The 16,479-nt window shown below is 44.4% G+C and overlaps 1 protein-coding gene across 1 annotated transcript; it reads right to left on the bottom strand.

Annotated features, from left to right (window-relative positions):
* Positions 1-4,454: 4,454 nt before the first annotated feature.
* On the bottom strand, positions 4,455-5,294 carry LOC123108285 (ethylene-responsive transcription factor ERF094-like). The gene has a single exon (XM_044530107.1). The coding sequence runs from the start codon at positions 5,292-5,294 to the stop codon at positions 4,455-4,457; it is 840 nt and encodes a 279-aa protein (XP_044386042.1).
* Between the last annotated feature and the right edge of the window lie 11,185 nt (positions 5,295-16,479).

Raw genomic sequence — 16,479 nt, 5'->3', positions numbered from 1 at the left:
AGTGGGCAACATGGCGTACCATCAAAACTCTAGAGTGTAATGCCGATGGTGACGACTGACGAGTGCTTGCTCAAAAGGAGTTGTAGGCTGTGTATTGTCGCTTCTAGGAGTTGTGAGTGATGATGCAAAGACCATTGTGGTGGATGGCAAAGCAATGAAGAGCAAGGACTATCATGGAGGCGATGTATGCCATGCTTAAAGGGCACCTTGGACGCCACCTAGGATATATGTGCCTTTGAAGATTAGCAAGACAGGAAGAAGTAGATCACTATATGATTTAAGATTCGTGTTCCCATGTGCCATGGCCTAAGTAGAGTCCAATATAATTTGGAAAAATACCCGGTTTCATAGGATTTTTCCATGAAAATTGTTTACAAACAAACTTCATTCCTAAAACACAAACATATCCCCTTACTAAACTCGAAACATGTGACGTCCAGCTCGAATCATAGTATCACATTGTAGTGGAACTCTCCTGAGAGTATTGGTTAGTGAGACAAGGTTCCACTCGACCCACCTATGTTTGGAGTCTCCTCACCTCTAAGAAAACAAACAAAAAATATTAATCACAATCTAAAAATTCATAACAAATTTCTACTAAAACCCTTTCCTTTAACGAAAATCCCCTAATGAATCTCTCCTCACTTGAATCTTTGGTATATTGTGCTACATTTAGAGTACATTACTACTATGATTTGGCCGACTTAGGGTTCTTTGATATTCTATTGGTTGCTTGGTTTTTGCAATAGAGGAGGAACAATGTGCAAGATGTTAGTCACAACGTGCTGGAAGTCACACGAGGTCCATGCTTGAAACTTCACGTAGCCCCATGTGTGCTACAGTAAAACGGTGAACGTACGTGGACTAGCACGACAATGGCACGTCACCTCGGGTTACAAAATGGACACACGGCACAAGCTTTACCCAGGTTCGGGGCCTCGTCTGTCAAGTAATAAGCCCACTTTTGCTTATACTAAACACAAGTTAGAATGGGGTGCACACTGGTTAGGCATTTGGGTTTGGAGAAATTGTTATTGGTTTTCATGATTCAGAAAGACTTACACTATAGTTTTGGGATTAGCCTTTCGTTAAATGGAGAATTTGCATATTTACTCTAGGGCTTCAGAAAAGTTTGGCAATTTGCCTCCATCATTCTAGCCGGGCTCAATTAGCCAAACTAAATTAATTCTAGTGTTAACCATAAGCAATAAAGATTTCATTAGACTCGAATCATGTTAATTAGGAGTTGACCAAAATTAATAGACTTTACCATTACAATTACCCAAAATCAATTAAGCACATGATCATAATCATTTGCATGAGCTGAAAACTTTTAGGGATTAATCATGACCAAAAAAATTATTAGCATTAACTGAACACAATTAGCATTAAACGTGTTCATTGGGTGCTAACAAAAACACTTTAGATCTGAATCATGAACAATTAGCACCAATGAGCTATTAAGATTAAAATATGGGCTAATTGAGCATCTTTCTGAGATTATGTGATAGAATCAATACCAAGGGGTTACTTTTGAGAAAAAAAATTACAACTAGATGCTTCATGTTGTATCTTATGTGATGATTGCCCAATTGAGGATGTTCAACAACGATTTTTTAACGTTCCTGGAATCAAGAATTCTGGTGGAGAATTGGTGTTGACTAGAACAATGGTTTAAATATAATAGACGCTATTAAAGTTTTTAAGAGGAGATATGAACACAAAAACGTTTCATGAAGATCTTAATTGTTGGCAGGCGGAGCATTTGGCTGGAAAGAAACGAACACAACTTTGAGCATATTCCACTCAATATTAATTCATGCATTGAATACTTCAAAGTTTATTTTACTTTTTTGAGAAGAAAGTTTCTTTTACTTGGTTATGCATATTGCTAGATCCAACTTTAGAGGAGGCATGCAATCTTGTGTTGACTCTTTGTAATTATTTATGGAGTTTGTCTCTATCTGTACATCACCACCATCATTTATAAGAAAGACACAATAGGGGTTTCCCTACTGTTTTTGCTATAGAAAGTGAGATTATGATGGCTATGGTACCAATGTTAACACATCATCTTAGGATTACCATTAAATATGCACTTAATCTCGTGATTAGAACACACCTTATGTGAAAGAATATGGACAAACCAAAATTATCAGAAAATATTAGGGAACAACCCATTGCGGAGACCATAGGTCACCGACAGTAATGATTTTATTGGTTTAGACGTGTAAGGTGTGACCAACACTAACTTGGAAGTGGCGGACATTGGTGAACAGTCTTATCTTGCATCGACACCTCTTTAGGATCGATAGTTAGGGGTGAAACCTACCTTACCGCTTAGATCGTTAGATCAAAATGAGATGGGGTCTAATTCCTTACACATCATGTGTTTAGGAGTCGAGGCGAAACGAAGTCATTGGTTTGGTGCCCCTAGACATGTGTCTGTGTGTGGTCATGCCCCCTAGACAACCCCTTTTGGCAGAACTCCGCCATAAGAGCTATAATCTAGCCACTTATATGTGATTGCAAGAATACCCAATGAGCCACCAAGCCATAGCAACCTCTTGGGGGATTTACAAGCACCACATTGCAAATGCACGAGATCAAATAAATCTAGCGAAGCTATGGATGGTTTAAACTTCACAACTTAACTAAAATGCTCAAATGGATCTCAAAATGTGGCACTCGACCTCTATATATTATATATCTTGCTGCTATCACTTGCACATACTATTTCATTTGTTATTTTTTCAACTAATCTAAAAAGTGATCATGTCATTTCGGACATATTAGTTTGACAAATTGGACAAAGATAGAGCATCCACTGTTAGCTCAAGGAACAAGTAGAGCTTCAAGACTTGGAGAAATCATCATTTGGTTTCATGATTGAGAAAGACTGACATTATGATTTTGGGATTAGTGTTTCGTCAAATGGAGAATTTGCGGATTTACTCTAGGGTTTAATAAAGTTGTATGTAATGTTCCTCCTTCATGCTAACTGGCTCAATTAGCTAAAATACAATAATTCTAGTGCTAACCATAAAAACAGAGAGTTCATTGGACTCAAATTATGTTAATAGGAGTTGACTAAAACTAATAGAGTTTACCATACAATTACCCAAAGAAATTAAGCACATGGTCATTTGCATCAACATAAAACCTTTAGGGATTAATCATAACCAACATAACATTATTAGCATTAGCTGAACACATTTAGCATTAAACATGTTCACCAGGTTCTAATGGAATCACTTTAGATCCTAATCATGAACAATTAGCACCAATGAGCGATTAATATTAAAACATGGGCTAATTGGTGTACTAACCGAGATTATGTGATAGAATCAATACCAATGGACTACTTTTGAAGAAAATTTCCACCCAAATGCTTCATGTTGTATCAGATGTGATGATTGCCATGTTGAGGATGTTCAACATCAGTTTTTTGAATGTTCCTTTAGTCAAGGATTTTTGTGGGGAATTGGCATTGACTAGAACAATGGTTTGAATATAATGGACACTATTGAGGATGCTAAGAGGAGATATGAACACAACCATTTCATGAAGATCTTAATTGTTGGCTGCTGGAGCATTTGGCTGGAAAGGAACAAACATATCATTGAGCATGTTCAGCTCAATATTAACTCATCCATTGAATCCTTCAAAGTTTCTTTTACTTTGATTATGCATATAGCTAGACCTAGGCTTAGAGAAGGCATGGATCTTGGCTTGACTCTGTAACTATTTATGGATTTTGTCTATATATGTACATTACCACCATCATTTACAAAAAAAATACACAGTAGGGTTTTCCGTGCTGTTTTTGCTAAAAAAAATAAGATCATGATGGCTCCGGTACCAATGTTAACCCATTTTCTTAGGATTAACACTAAACATGCTCTTAATCTCATGATTAGAACACATTTTATGCAGAATATTTTTGACTAACCCGGAGTTATCAGAAAACACTGGTAATGAGTGGTCAGATGCGTAAGATATGACCAGCACTTACCTGGATCGAGGTGATGGGTGGTGGTGAAGGGTCTAGCTTGCTTCAACACCTCTTTAGGATCCATAGTTAGGGGGTGAAACCTACCTTACGGTGTACTCCCTCCGTTCCGAATTACTTGTCTTGGATTTGTCTAGATACGGACGTATCTAGACAAATCCAAGACAAGTAATTCGGAACGGAGGGAGTAGATCTTTAGATCAAAACGGGATGAAGCCTAATTCCTCCTTTTCTCTCAATTTACGGCGCTCAGGAGTCTGGGAGATGTTGCTCCTCCTTTTCTCTCAATTTGTTAGAACCAAAGATAAAAAATACGGATATGAAATGTGCGATGTGGTCTGAATGAAAATGAAACTATATGGCAACTGGGTGTACTGTAGCGCTAGTGCTGCTCTGATTGAAGAATGAAGAAACGGTTTCTTGCTGCTGAGAAGTGGAGGCACTACCCTTCATGGATCGCACATCCGAGCAGCTCCTCGAGGTAGTCCGCTCCCAGGTCCTCCAGTTCCAGCACGCACGAAGCCGATGCAGCAGCTGAACCCTGCAGGCCCTGCTTCCTCGCTGCAACAGGCGCGCTCGTCTGGTTCTTCTTCTTGGGTTTGCGCTTCCTGATGCAGTGCCGGCGCTTGAGCGCTAGGGCAGGCGAGTCCCCCGCGGCGGCGGAGGTGGCGCCCAAGCCCAGCACGTCGAGCGACTCCTGCACGCGGTTGACAGGGAAGTTGAGCACGGCGGCGGGGCCGCGCAAGGCCAATGCGGCCTGGTCGTACGCGAGCGCGGCGGCTTGCGGGGTGTCAAAGGTTCCGAGCCAGACGCGGGCGCCGTTGCGCGTGGAGTCCCGGATCTCCGCCGCGTACTTGCCCCACGGCCGCTTGCGCACTCCGATGAGTGGATCCTGCTCCACCGCGCCGCCGCCGCTCGGCTCAACTGCCGTCACAGCACAACGATGCGTCATGGGCTCGCCGCCGCGCTGGTTGTTGGTGACGTCCTGCTCCTCCCATCCGGTGTTTGTTGTTGGTGCAGCAAAGGCGGCTAGATGCATGACGGCGCTGAGCTGGTCCATGTCATAATCATGGTAGTCAATGCCGCCGCCGCCGCCGAAACGAAGCTGCTGCTGGTGCGCGAAAGAGGAGGAGGACGGCTGGTCGCCGTAGTTGCACGACGGCGAGTAGGTTGACTGGTCATGGTAGTGCGAAAGAGGATGTGGCTGAGGGAGGGTGAGGCTGCCGTATTGCTGTGGTGTATAGGTCAAGTCGTTGTAGGTGTAGTCGTAGTGAGGCTCCATGGAGTACGTACTGCACAACCTAGCAAATAAGAAGTATGGTAGGCCGGCCGGCGCTCCAGATCCTTATAATACAGTGGCGCGGCGCGGCGCGGCGCAGGAGATCGATGGAAGGAAAAGTCGCCGGTCGTTACAAGTACTGAGGGCGTCTCCAACGGGGACCTCAAATTTCCTATCGCGTCTGTCCACGAATAGAGAGGGCCGCGGACACGAATACAGAAGGCTGCTATCTAATGTGAATTTTCATATAAACCGGATTAGGTTCATGCAAACATGAGAGATTTCATATAAACATGACGAAATTCATTACATTTGGCACATATTGCAACTAAAAAGAAGCTCGCCGGGCTCTAGAGTTATATACCTAAATTAAATGATCACCGGCACCCGTTCCCCATGTCCGGCACGGACGAGGAGGGGTGCGTCGGCTCGTCGCCGGCCGCATACTACATTTGGACACTGTTGTTCTCTAGCTGCCCACCGGCAATGGAAACCATCTCCTTCTTCTGCTCTGGCGTTAGCCCATCCCAGAGAAAGCTTTGGCACGAGAGGAATTCATGATGAAAGTGGTGCGGAGAGGAGAAAGATATCGGAAGCGGATGACTACGGGTATGGCCGGGACAACAGTTTATATAACAATAGTGGACAATAGAGGGACGGACAGGTGGCGTGGGAGTAGCCACCTCGGCAACTGCTTGTCATTATTGTGAGTTGTAGACGGACGGACGGCGTTTCGGATGGAAAACGCGCGTGGGCGAGGAAGGGGGTTTGGATGGGTCAGGGCGGTCAGACGCGGGCGTGACAGTGATCCAGACGCTCGCAAAGCCTTATGTTTATCTTTGATTTACGGGAGAAAGTACGTTCAAACCATCATACGAATAAATACAAGATCATATTGGTGATTTTTACGGTCCCATCAACGCGATCCATAGTATACGGGCGGTTTGAGATGGCCCTGAGCTCCATCAGGTTTCTTTTCTGTTTCCTCAATGTTATCTAGCTGTAGGATCTAGCGCTGCCCTGCGTGGATGGGAAATTGGGAACACTCCAGCTATGCGCACACATGCATTGACGCTCCCCTCTCCCCCCGTCTCTCTGTCCGCAGATAGAAAATAATTGCAGGTATAAATGGGCGCATGACGTAGGGCGGCTGAATACGACAAACCTGCCAGACGTCATCAAATTACTGCACCTATATACTCCTATAGTACACCGAGTGGTTCTTGTTCTGGGTTTACCAATAACGACGGAATCATACCAAAAGGTGTTTTTTGGCCTTATTGTCTTCCATCTTACTCTCTCTCCGTTTTCACAATTATAAGATGATCTAATTATAAAATGAGTATTCAAAACTATGTAAACGCATTTTAGTGTGTTTGTTCACTCATTTTAGTACGTAATTTATATTGTAATATTCAAAACATCTTATATTTGTGAAAGGAAGGAGTACTTGCTAATGTGATGGTTTTGTACATCCATGGATGCAAAGCCTCATAGGATTAACGTTCCTTTGAAAACATACCGCATTGAAAATCGTGGCCAATTGACTTGGTGGTACATTAGCATAGGTTTCTTCCATAAATAAAACAAAAACTATGTCCATCGGAATCGGTTATTTTATAAAAATCATAGTCATTGCCTTGGGAAAATTCCATAACAGCTACCACCACTATTTCCACATTTGCTCTCTCTTACTTAATTTCAACTTTAAATTTCGTAAGTACATACTCCCACCGCTCCATAATATAAGTGCATTTTTTACATTACATTAGAGTCAAAAACACTCTTATATTATGGAACCATGGGAGTAGCTTTTATTTACTTTTTACTTGTTGCACACTATCTCTTTGCACTTGCAAATTATCTTTTGTTATAGAATTTAGGTAAAGCAAATGTTTGATGTACACAAGGTTGTATCATTGTGATACGTCTTCCATGTATCTATTATGATTGTCATGTTCATTCCACTTCTATAGTACTATCTTTTATACATACTTTAGGCACCCTTTTAGGGGGAGTGAGCCTAGCTTCACTGGTTATGGGAGTGGATGTACAAACCGAATACTTGGGGTTCAAATCCTCACGAAGGCAAATTTAGATTCCTATTTATTCTTGAGGACCAAACTTTCCTGGTACTCACGCATTTATCCTTGAGGACCAGGCTTGGTGCATAACCAAAATTAAAAATCGTAGTAACTCATACTTAAAAGACTGTGTGCATCCCTAGTTGGTGCAGAGGCTGGAGAATTAAAAATTGTAGCAAGTGCCGCATGTAATTAAATTGCAGAAGATAAGATTCATGCAGCACATGTATTCCAAATTAGGACATCCAGACGTCTGAGCATTATGAGGGTGATCTTGCCAAGTTGTAGCGAGCTGCTTGTTGATAGCTAGGTAGTTTCCCCCCTCCCCCTCCCCCTCCCCCTCCCGAGTCGCCCCGCGTGCGACCGGGAGGAACCCCTAGCCGCCGCCAGCCGGGTCCCCCCTCCCCCCTCGCTGCCGCCAGAGGGCCTAGCTAGGCGAAGCCTGGTCGGCGACGGCAGGGAGTCCTTGTCCCCTTGTGTGTCAATCTTGGGGCGGGCCGGGGCAGATGGGTCGGGGGTGCCACGCTTGACGGCGGGCATGGCAGCGCGGCGGAGCGTCGGCGTGACGGGCTTCGTGCAGAGGGGCGTGCCTAGGAATGGGATGCAGTGGCGGCTCGACCGGATCTGGCCCTCCAGGCGGCACGGACTGTAGGCGGCTGCCTCTACCGTGGCCATCCTGGCTGGTGGAGGTGGTGGCACAAGTGTGGTGGTGTCACGGAGGGCTGCCAGGGCGTGTTGGTCTGGTTCTGGTCTTGACCCTCTAGTTGCCGCTTCCAGACAAGGGCGGGTGGCGCGGGAAGACCCCTCCAATGAGCTTTCCTGGTTGTTGGTTTTGGGTTTGTTTGGTGTCCCTCGTCGATGGGTGCGCGGTTGCTGGTGGCTTCGCGTCACTCTGCTCCAGCTACCGTGGTGAGGCGACACGGGGTATGTGTCAAGTAGGAAGGTTGGTGGAGGGATGAGAGGTGCCGACGTGGTCGGGCCACCCGTCGCCGGCACGGGGGTTTACCGGCCGTTGATGCTTCCGCTCACCAGTCTCCCTAATTCCTCGCTGGAGTGCAGGCTAGGGCCGATCTGACATTGTTCTGGACATAGCGACTACCGGTAGCTTCATCGGTCGCGGGCTGCCGGTCGGTCCAAAGCCATGGCCTTTGGCTGGTCCGGAGGGTGTGTGGTGCAGGGGCGGCGGCCCTAGCGGCAGGAGACACGTTGCTTGTGGGTGGGGAGCGTGCCTTGGGTGCGGGCGGGCAAGCATGGCCACGCGGGTGGCATGGTTGTTGGTGTTCGGCCGAGCATGGAGGAGGGGTATGAGTGCTAGGGTTCATTACCTGTCTGGCTGTTGCCTGGCCGATGGTGGTGGCGTCCACGGGCGTGGACTCCTTCTTGAAGGCTCGATCGCGGCCTCTCCTCCTCTCCGTGTTGCTCCGGGTAAGTGTCGGTGTCAAAACCGGCGGATCTCGGGTAGGGGGTCCCGAACTGTGCGTCTAAGGTCGATGGTAACAGGAGACAGGGGACACGATGTTTACCCAGGTTCGGGCCCTCTCTATGGAGGTAATACCCTACTTCCTGCTTGATTGATCTTGATGTATATGGGTATTACAAGAGTTGATCTACCACGAGATCGTAATGGCTAAACCCTAGAATTATAGCATGTATGACTATGGTAATGAGTATATGTCCTTTCCGGACTAAGTCCTCCGGTTTATATAAGCACCGGGAGGATCTAGGGTTACACAAGGTCGGTTACAAAGGAAAGGAATCTACATATTCGGTCGCCCAGCTTGCCTTCCACACCAAGGAGAGTCCCATCCGGACACGGGTGCAGTCTATGGTCTTAGCATCTTCACAACCCATCAGTCCGGCCCATGGTTAACAGGCCGTACGCCCGAGGACCCCTTAGTCCAGGACTTCCTCAGTAAGAACTTGATCTTCACGATCGGGCGGTGGCAGCACCTTGGTGTCATGTCCTTCTTGGAGGCACCGTCGAGCAGCCCATGCTTCATCCTTGTCCGGTTTCACTTCTTCACGGTGACTTGTGTCCCATGGAGGTTTCCGACGACTTCAAAGGGTCTTAGTTAGCTTGATTGTAGTTCGGTTGGTGTGTCGGTGTCCGGCACCTTTGTATATGTCTTGGGTGTGTGTGTTATGTGCGGTGTTGTGTGTTTGTATCGGCTTGCTCAGAATTAATGTGGTATTGGTTGCTTTATGTATAAAGCGGGAACCCTTTTTCGTCATAGCTAGGTAGTTTTGGTCCCTGATTGTTCAGCATGGAGCATGATGACGAGATGGCATAGAAACTGTCCTTGGCAGAGCTAGTAGAGAATTTTCACTACTAGGAAAAGGGTTACAGATAGGATTGACACTAATGGCGCATCAGGGAAGTAGTGCGCCACTACTATATACTAATGGCGCACCAGTTGGTGATGCGCCATTAGTGTGAAAGTTACTAATGGCGCACCAGAAAACTGATGTGCCACTAGTGATAAAAATTTTTCATTTTTACATACATACTAATGGCGCATCCTACCTCTGGTGCGCCATTACTAGTTCTAACTAGTAATGACGCATCAGACATGGAGTGCGTCAGTACTGAATTTTTTTTATTCTTTTTTTTTTGCAAAACTACTAATGGCGCACCGCCTCACAGTGCGCCATTACTAGTTTAAACTACTAATGGCGCACCCTGTAGAAGTGCGCCATTAGTGTATATTTTGATATCATGAATATTTTTAAATATCATGGGCACTTTTTGATATCATGAATATTTTTAAATTTTATGGGCACTTTTTGAATTCATGAATATTTTTTCAAATTTGATGATATTTTTTCATATTCAATATGATAAAATATTGAATATTCATGAGGACACTCGATCTCAATCCCCCTCCATCTCGATCTTGATCCCACCCGCGCCTCCTCTCCCCTCTTCATTTTTTAAAAAATAATAATAAAAAAGTGTAGACTACAATTGTTGTTAAACAACAATTATTACTGTTTTTATAAAAAAATATTACTGTTTCATATTCATATTCATTTTCTAAAAAATTATTACATGCAACAAAAAAATTACTTATGGCGCACCTCTGGCTGGTGCGCCATTGCTATATATAAAAAAAGATTACTAATGGCGCACCTCTGCCCGGTGCGCCATTGCTATGTAAAAAAAAGATTACTAATGGCGCACCGACCGCTGGTGCGCCATTAGTAAGATTCCCCCTAGCTAATTCCCTCCCTCTCGCCAGATCCCCTTCATCCCTCTCCCTCGCCCCCCTAGCTAATTCCCCCCGCTGCCCCGACCCACGCCGCCGCCGCCGACCCCCCGCACCCTCCCCCGCTCCACCGCCGCCGACGACCCACCGCACCCTCCCCCGCTCCACCGCCGCCGCCGACCCCCCGCACCCTCCCCCGCTCCACCGCCGCCGCCGACCCCCTGCACCCTCCCCCGGCCCGCTCCACCGCGGCCGCCGACACCCCGCACCCTCCCCCGCTTTTTGATAATATTTTCAAATAACAAATTTGATGATATTTTCAAATAACAAATTTGATGATATTTTCAATTAAAAATAAAAACAAATTTGATGATATTAAAAAAACAAATTTGATGATATATTTTGTTCTAGTCCTCATGAAAATAACAAATTTGATAAAAAAACAAATTATTAGATGCAACAAGAAATAATGAAAAAAAGAAGTTACTAATGGCGCACCAGAGGAGGGTGCGCCATTGCTATCAGAACAAAAAGTTACTAATGGCGCACCAGAGAATGGTGCGCCATTGCTATGAGTGTTTTTATGGCGCACCCCTCGACGGTGCGCCATTACTAACATTCCCCCCTCTATAGCTGGATACCCGGCCCTTCGCCCGATACCTCCTTCCCTCTCCCTCGCCAGATCCCCTTCCATCCCTCGCCACACCCGCTCCGGCTCCCCCGCGCCGCCGCCCCCGCTCCCCCGCGCCGCCGCCCCCGCGCCCCCCTGACCCGCGAAGCACGTGGCCGCCAGCCTCCCCATGACCAACCGAGGCGCCCAGGAGGACCGTCGTCGTCTTGCTCTTCGACTACGAGGACCCGGACGAGCTCGGACGCCCTCGAGCCACCCCTTCGACGCCGCCGCCGACCCCGACCCCGACCCCTCCGGCGACTGGCCACGCCCGCCCAGGTACCTCTCCTCCTTCCTCCCTCTCCACCCTTCCTCCCCATTCCCTCCCTCCCTAGTTCTTCTTGCTATATGGATCAGAACATATGGAGCATTACTATTGCTATATGGAGCATTACTATTGTTCTTCTCTGAACCATTACCATTCCCTCCCTCCCTAGTTCTTCCTCCCCATTAATTTGCAGGATCAGAACAAGTTTGTAACAGGATGCTCTACAATGTTGATTAGGTGCATTACTATTGCTATATGGAGCAGCAATTTACTATTGCTATATGCTCTAGTTTGTATCAATGTGATTGTAGTTTTTCTTGTCATCAAGTTTAGTTGATGTTTATTTAAATATAGCTTATATGATCAGCCACTCTATGTATGATTGTGGCTTGAAGGTTCTGGAAGAACGTTTTTCCTTCAAATTCTATCTGGTGGCATTGTCCTAGACTCCCTAGTTGTGTTGTTAATTGTGCTTCTATTAAAAGAATTGGGAGTTACTCACTGTACTAGAACTCTGTAGGTTGAATTTTGGTTAACTAATACTGACGTTATGAGAATGTAAGCACCTATTATTGCTACTGATATCATTGGCTCATTGCTGCCTTTGTGCAATGCAGAACTGTTAAGAGTGATTTGGAGGATTCAAGATTCTGTGAAGCTCTTTTGACATTTAAAACTCAGAACTGAAGGTACTTAATAAACTCAAAAGCATTGATGATAACTCTTGTTGCCTAGAAACAGAGGTAGTTTACATATTGCATTGCTGGTGTTTGTTTATGTTCAGAGTTTAAGCATGTGTAGTGTAGTGTAGTGTAGTGAGCTTGTTCTAGTGTAGTGAGGTCTGAACCATTGCACGATGTAGTGTAGTGTAGTGAGCTCTGAACCATGTTTAGTGTTGAGTACTTCAAGTTTACTGAACCTATTCATTTTTGTGGACTTAGTGAACATGATAAGACAAGCCAGATGCTCTATTTTTAATTAACAGTAATCCATGATCAGCAACAGTTTCTTTCACTAATTTTCAGTTAACAGCAATCCATGATTTTTTTCAGCTAAAACTATTCATGATTTTTTGTTGGGTGACCTATTAGATCTGGAATGGAAGCTCACATAAGTTGAGCTGATTTTTGTCCATATGAAAGCAGAGGACCATATGGTCTGTGGCCTTTTCATCCATATGAAAGTAGAGGCACATTGTGGTGCTAGTTTGCTGGGTTTTGTCTCCGACCATCGTGTCGTGATGATTTTGCAGGTACCCCGAGAGGCCCTTGAGTTTGCCGGAATGTCGATTAACTTCCGTTCCGGAAAATTCGGGTACTCCATATGTCTTATTTTCAGCAAAGGTCATGCTGAAATTTTCCGTGAATTTTAGCATGACTTTGCTAAAAATCGGACATATGGGGTACTTGCTACTAATGCATGGGCCGGGGTATCTTAGTACTTAATTAAGTAGGATCAACTGCCCCGCCATTCTTGCTGCATTAAACCATAGGTGGCAATAGAGCCAAGTGATTAGGCCCAACTTAGAATTCTCGTTAGCATCGATAAACCCTAGATGATAAACCCAACATAGGTGGCAATAGAGCCAAGTGATTAGTGCCAAGTGATTAGGCCCAACCTAGGGTGCCTCGGCATCGATAAACCCTAAATGATGAAAACTTAACTTCGCTTCTATAGGGTGCCTCGGTGTCGATGAGAACCTAAATGATGTACGCTTAGGCTTTTAGGGTGCCTCGACGTCGACAAAACCTAAATGATGAAAGCTTAGGCTTTTAGGGTGCCTCGATGTTGACAAACCCTAAATGATAAAACCTTGGCTTTTAGGGTGCCTCGGTGTCGATAAGAACCTAAATGATGAAAGCTTAGGCTTTTAGGGTGCCTCAGCGTCGACAAACCCTAAATGATAAAAGCTTAGCTTTTAGGATGCCTCGGTGTCGACAAACCCTAAATGATGTAGTTTTGAATTATGAACGTAGGATATGTCGTCATCATCATCGGACGACTAAAGGGATGACCAAAGTCTCCCGGCGGAGTGTGACTGGTGCCACGACGATCGAGGTCTGTGCAACATGCCTCACCTGGACGATGATCGGCGCTTCAGCATTAAGCTCGAGGAGACCTTCGAAGTTGAAACGGTACACAACGACGACAAGTGTTATTTTCATAATTAAGCATGACTTCAACTATTTCAACGTGTAATTTTCATCTTTTACAATTCGAGTATAGCTTATCCCATGCCATGCAAGACGCTATGTCTTGGAGAGGATGGATTTTGAAGACCATGAAATTTCTGAAACAAAGAAAATTCACCTAAGGACTCATCACGATGTGGACTTTGAAGTAAATCTATATAATTCTGAGAGCGTAACCCATTTTGGTTGCAAAAATTGGGAAGCATTTTGCAAGATGTATGGTTTTGATGAGGGTATGCTTATCACCATGGATCTTGGTAATCCTGACATCAACCAAGACAATATGGACATTTGGGTCCTTGTTGATACGCCTCCAGTTCTACCGCTATGTGAGTTTCTCAAACATAGTTATTAGCTAATTTATATTGTTTATTTCAAAATAGTTGACAGCTTATTTCCATTGACAGCTTATTTTTATTGTTCAAAGAATGTGCGGGAGATGGTAGACAAAACCCACTACACCGATGGCTCCGAATTAACAACTTACAAGGAGAAAAATCATTTGGTCGGATTTTGTACTGACATTGAGAATTACAATATCTACAATCAAACTCCTCAACATTATGGTAAATACGTGCCACTAGTGCATGTGTTCAACTACGGTAACTACCATGGAGATACCCTGGTAAGATTTTTACTATTACGACATCCGTGCATCTTTTGCATACTTCTAAAACTAGTACATCATTGCTAACTATGAAGTTATTACTATGTTTTTCAACAGATAATCCCAGAGAATTGTGTGCCTCATATGATGTATCTGAAAGGTAGTGTTAATGTTTTGAACATACAGCCAGGTCGTCCTACGAATCTCAACTGTCCATACGAGATTTCTAAAAGAAGTGGAGACATGAAAATCAAAGGATGGAAAAAATGTATGGACAGTCGTAAGGAGCTTCTTGGAAGCAAAAGGAAGCGAAGCGCAAGAATTGGAGACAGGATGATCTCCATTCTCCATAATGGAGAGTCAGGGTCTATATTGTTTTATGCTATTTTAGCTTAAATAGGGTATTTAGGTCCTGCCTAATACTGATGATCATGTGCTAAGAACAATTAAGTAGGGTTGGTTCGAAGACTATCAAGATGATGATCGTATGACTTGTTATGAATAACGAGTAGAAGTTGTATGATGATGATTAGTAGGACTTGTTAGGATTAGTATTACTTCTGACAAACTCAATACTCGCGGTCTCGAGACTTGTAATGTTTTATCTTTGTTCGGTCTTTTGAATTCGGAGACTAATATGATGAATTGTATTCGGAGACTAATCTTCTATTGTATTCGATGAATCTGCTGTTGCTGTGTGCTACTGTCTATATTCTGTCAAATAATATATTTTGTAACATGTGCAAAAATTAGAAAAGTAAAAAAAATAAAACCTAATATTCATACTAATGGCGCATCACTACAGAGTGCGCCATTAGTATGTCAAGTATACTAATGGCGCATCCATCCGCAGTGCGCCATTAGTGTGCCAAAGCACATGGTTAAATATGGTCCCTGGGAGGCACACTAATGGCGCATGGTGTTATATACTAATGGCGCACTGGATGGTGCGCCATTAGTATACCAGATACTAATGGCGCATCAGTGGTGCGCCATTAGTAAAAATTACTAGTGGCGTGCTACTAATGGCGCACCGGTGATGCGCCATTAGTAGGCAAAACCGGTGCGCCATTAGTAGGCATTTTCCTAGTAGTGTTTATTGAGCTAATCGACCGTGCGGATAGGTAATCTCAACACACTGGATGGTAGCTACCTTACCGCATCTCTAAAGTAGACTTTCAAACCATCCGCATTCATCTGAACTGACTTGTCTGAACATAGTCTTACATCCAACATGATACCCCATCGGTTCGTCGATGCGTTAGGATGTCCGTTTCCTGCAAACCGGAAGTAAACCAGGGGGGCTTTGCGGGAGTCAGGACATCCACTGATCCACATGACGAATAAAAATCCACCATGTACCCCTCTCCTCTCGGTCAGATGGCGGAAGGCTGCTGATGCGGTTTGATGGAGGGATTAGCATGGTTGGCATTTGGCGGAAGCCACTAATCATTTTGTTTCAAAAAAATCCTTCCTTTTTTTCTTGAAATGCTCATTTGGCGGAAGCAACCAGGCTGGCTACTAGTTCATTTGGTGGAAGCTACTTGCTTCATTTGGCGGAAGCTAGTTAAAATGCTTAAGCAAGCTACTAGTTCGTGCTTCATTTGGCGGAACCTACTTGCTTCATTTGGTGGAAGCTAGTTCAAATGTTGAAGTACTTGACGGAAGCTGTGCTAGCACATGGATTAGTATTCTTCCACCAGACAAAAGGCTACTGATTATCGTTGTTATTTTTTAAGAGAATCACATGGTTATTTTCACATGTTTGGCGAAAGATATTTGGCAGAAGGTTATTTAGCCGAGCATGGATTAGGTTTAATAGAAGCGGATATTTGAGGTACAAGATTGGATGACCGGCTCCCGTATCAGTGTTCGTGGACTGGTCCTCACCTGTCTGCAGACAGATGCAGTGTCCGATTTGGAGGTCAGCATTGGAGATGCCCTTATGCTTAATTTGATTTCGGACTGGGTGTCATAAGTAACAAAGGGGATCCTTCTCATCTATCAATTATCGTGAATGATTTGACCATGTTTGCGAGTTAAAGTAAATCCTATGGTGTTGTAAAGAAACCATTTAATACTTACATCATTATCTTGTTATCACATGATTTGCATGGGCAAGTGGTCTTCATAACTTTTCGCTTATGAACCTCATATTTTA

Source organism: Triticum aestivum, chromosome 5A (assembly GCF_018294505.1).
Source record: "Triticum aestivum cultivar Chinese Spring chromosome 5A, IWGSC CS RefSeq v2.1, whole genome shotgun sequence".
Classification (NCBI taxonomy): Eukaryota; Viridiplantae; Streptophyta; class Magnoliopsida; order Poales; family Poaceae; genus Triticum; species Triticum aestivum.
Note: the sequence above shows the minus strand (reverse complement) of the source record. Positions and strands in the feature narration are given on the sequence as shown.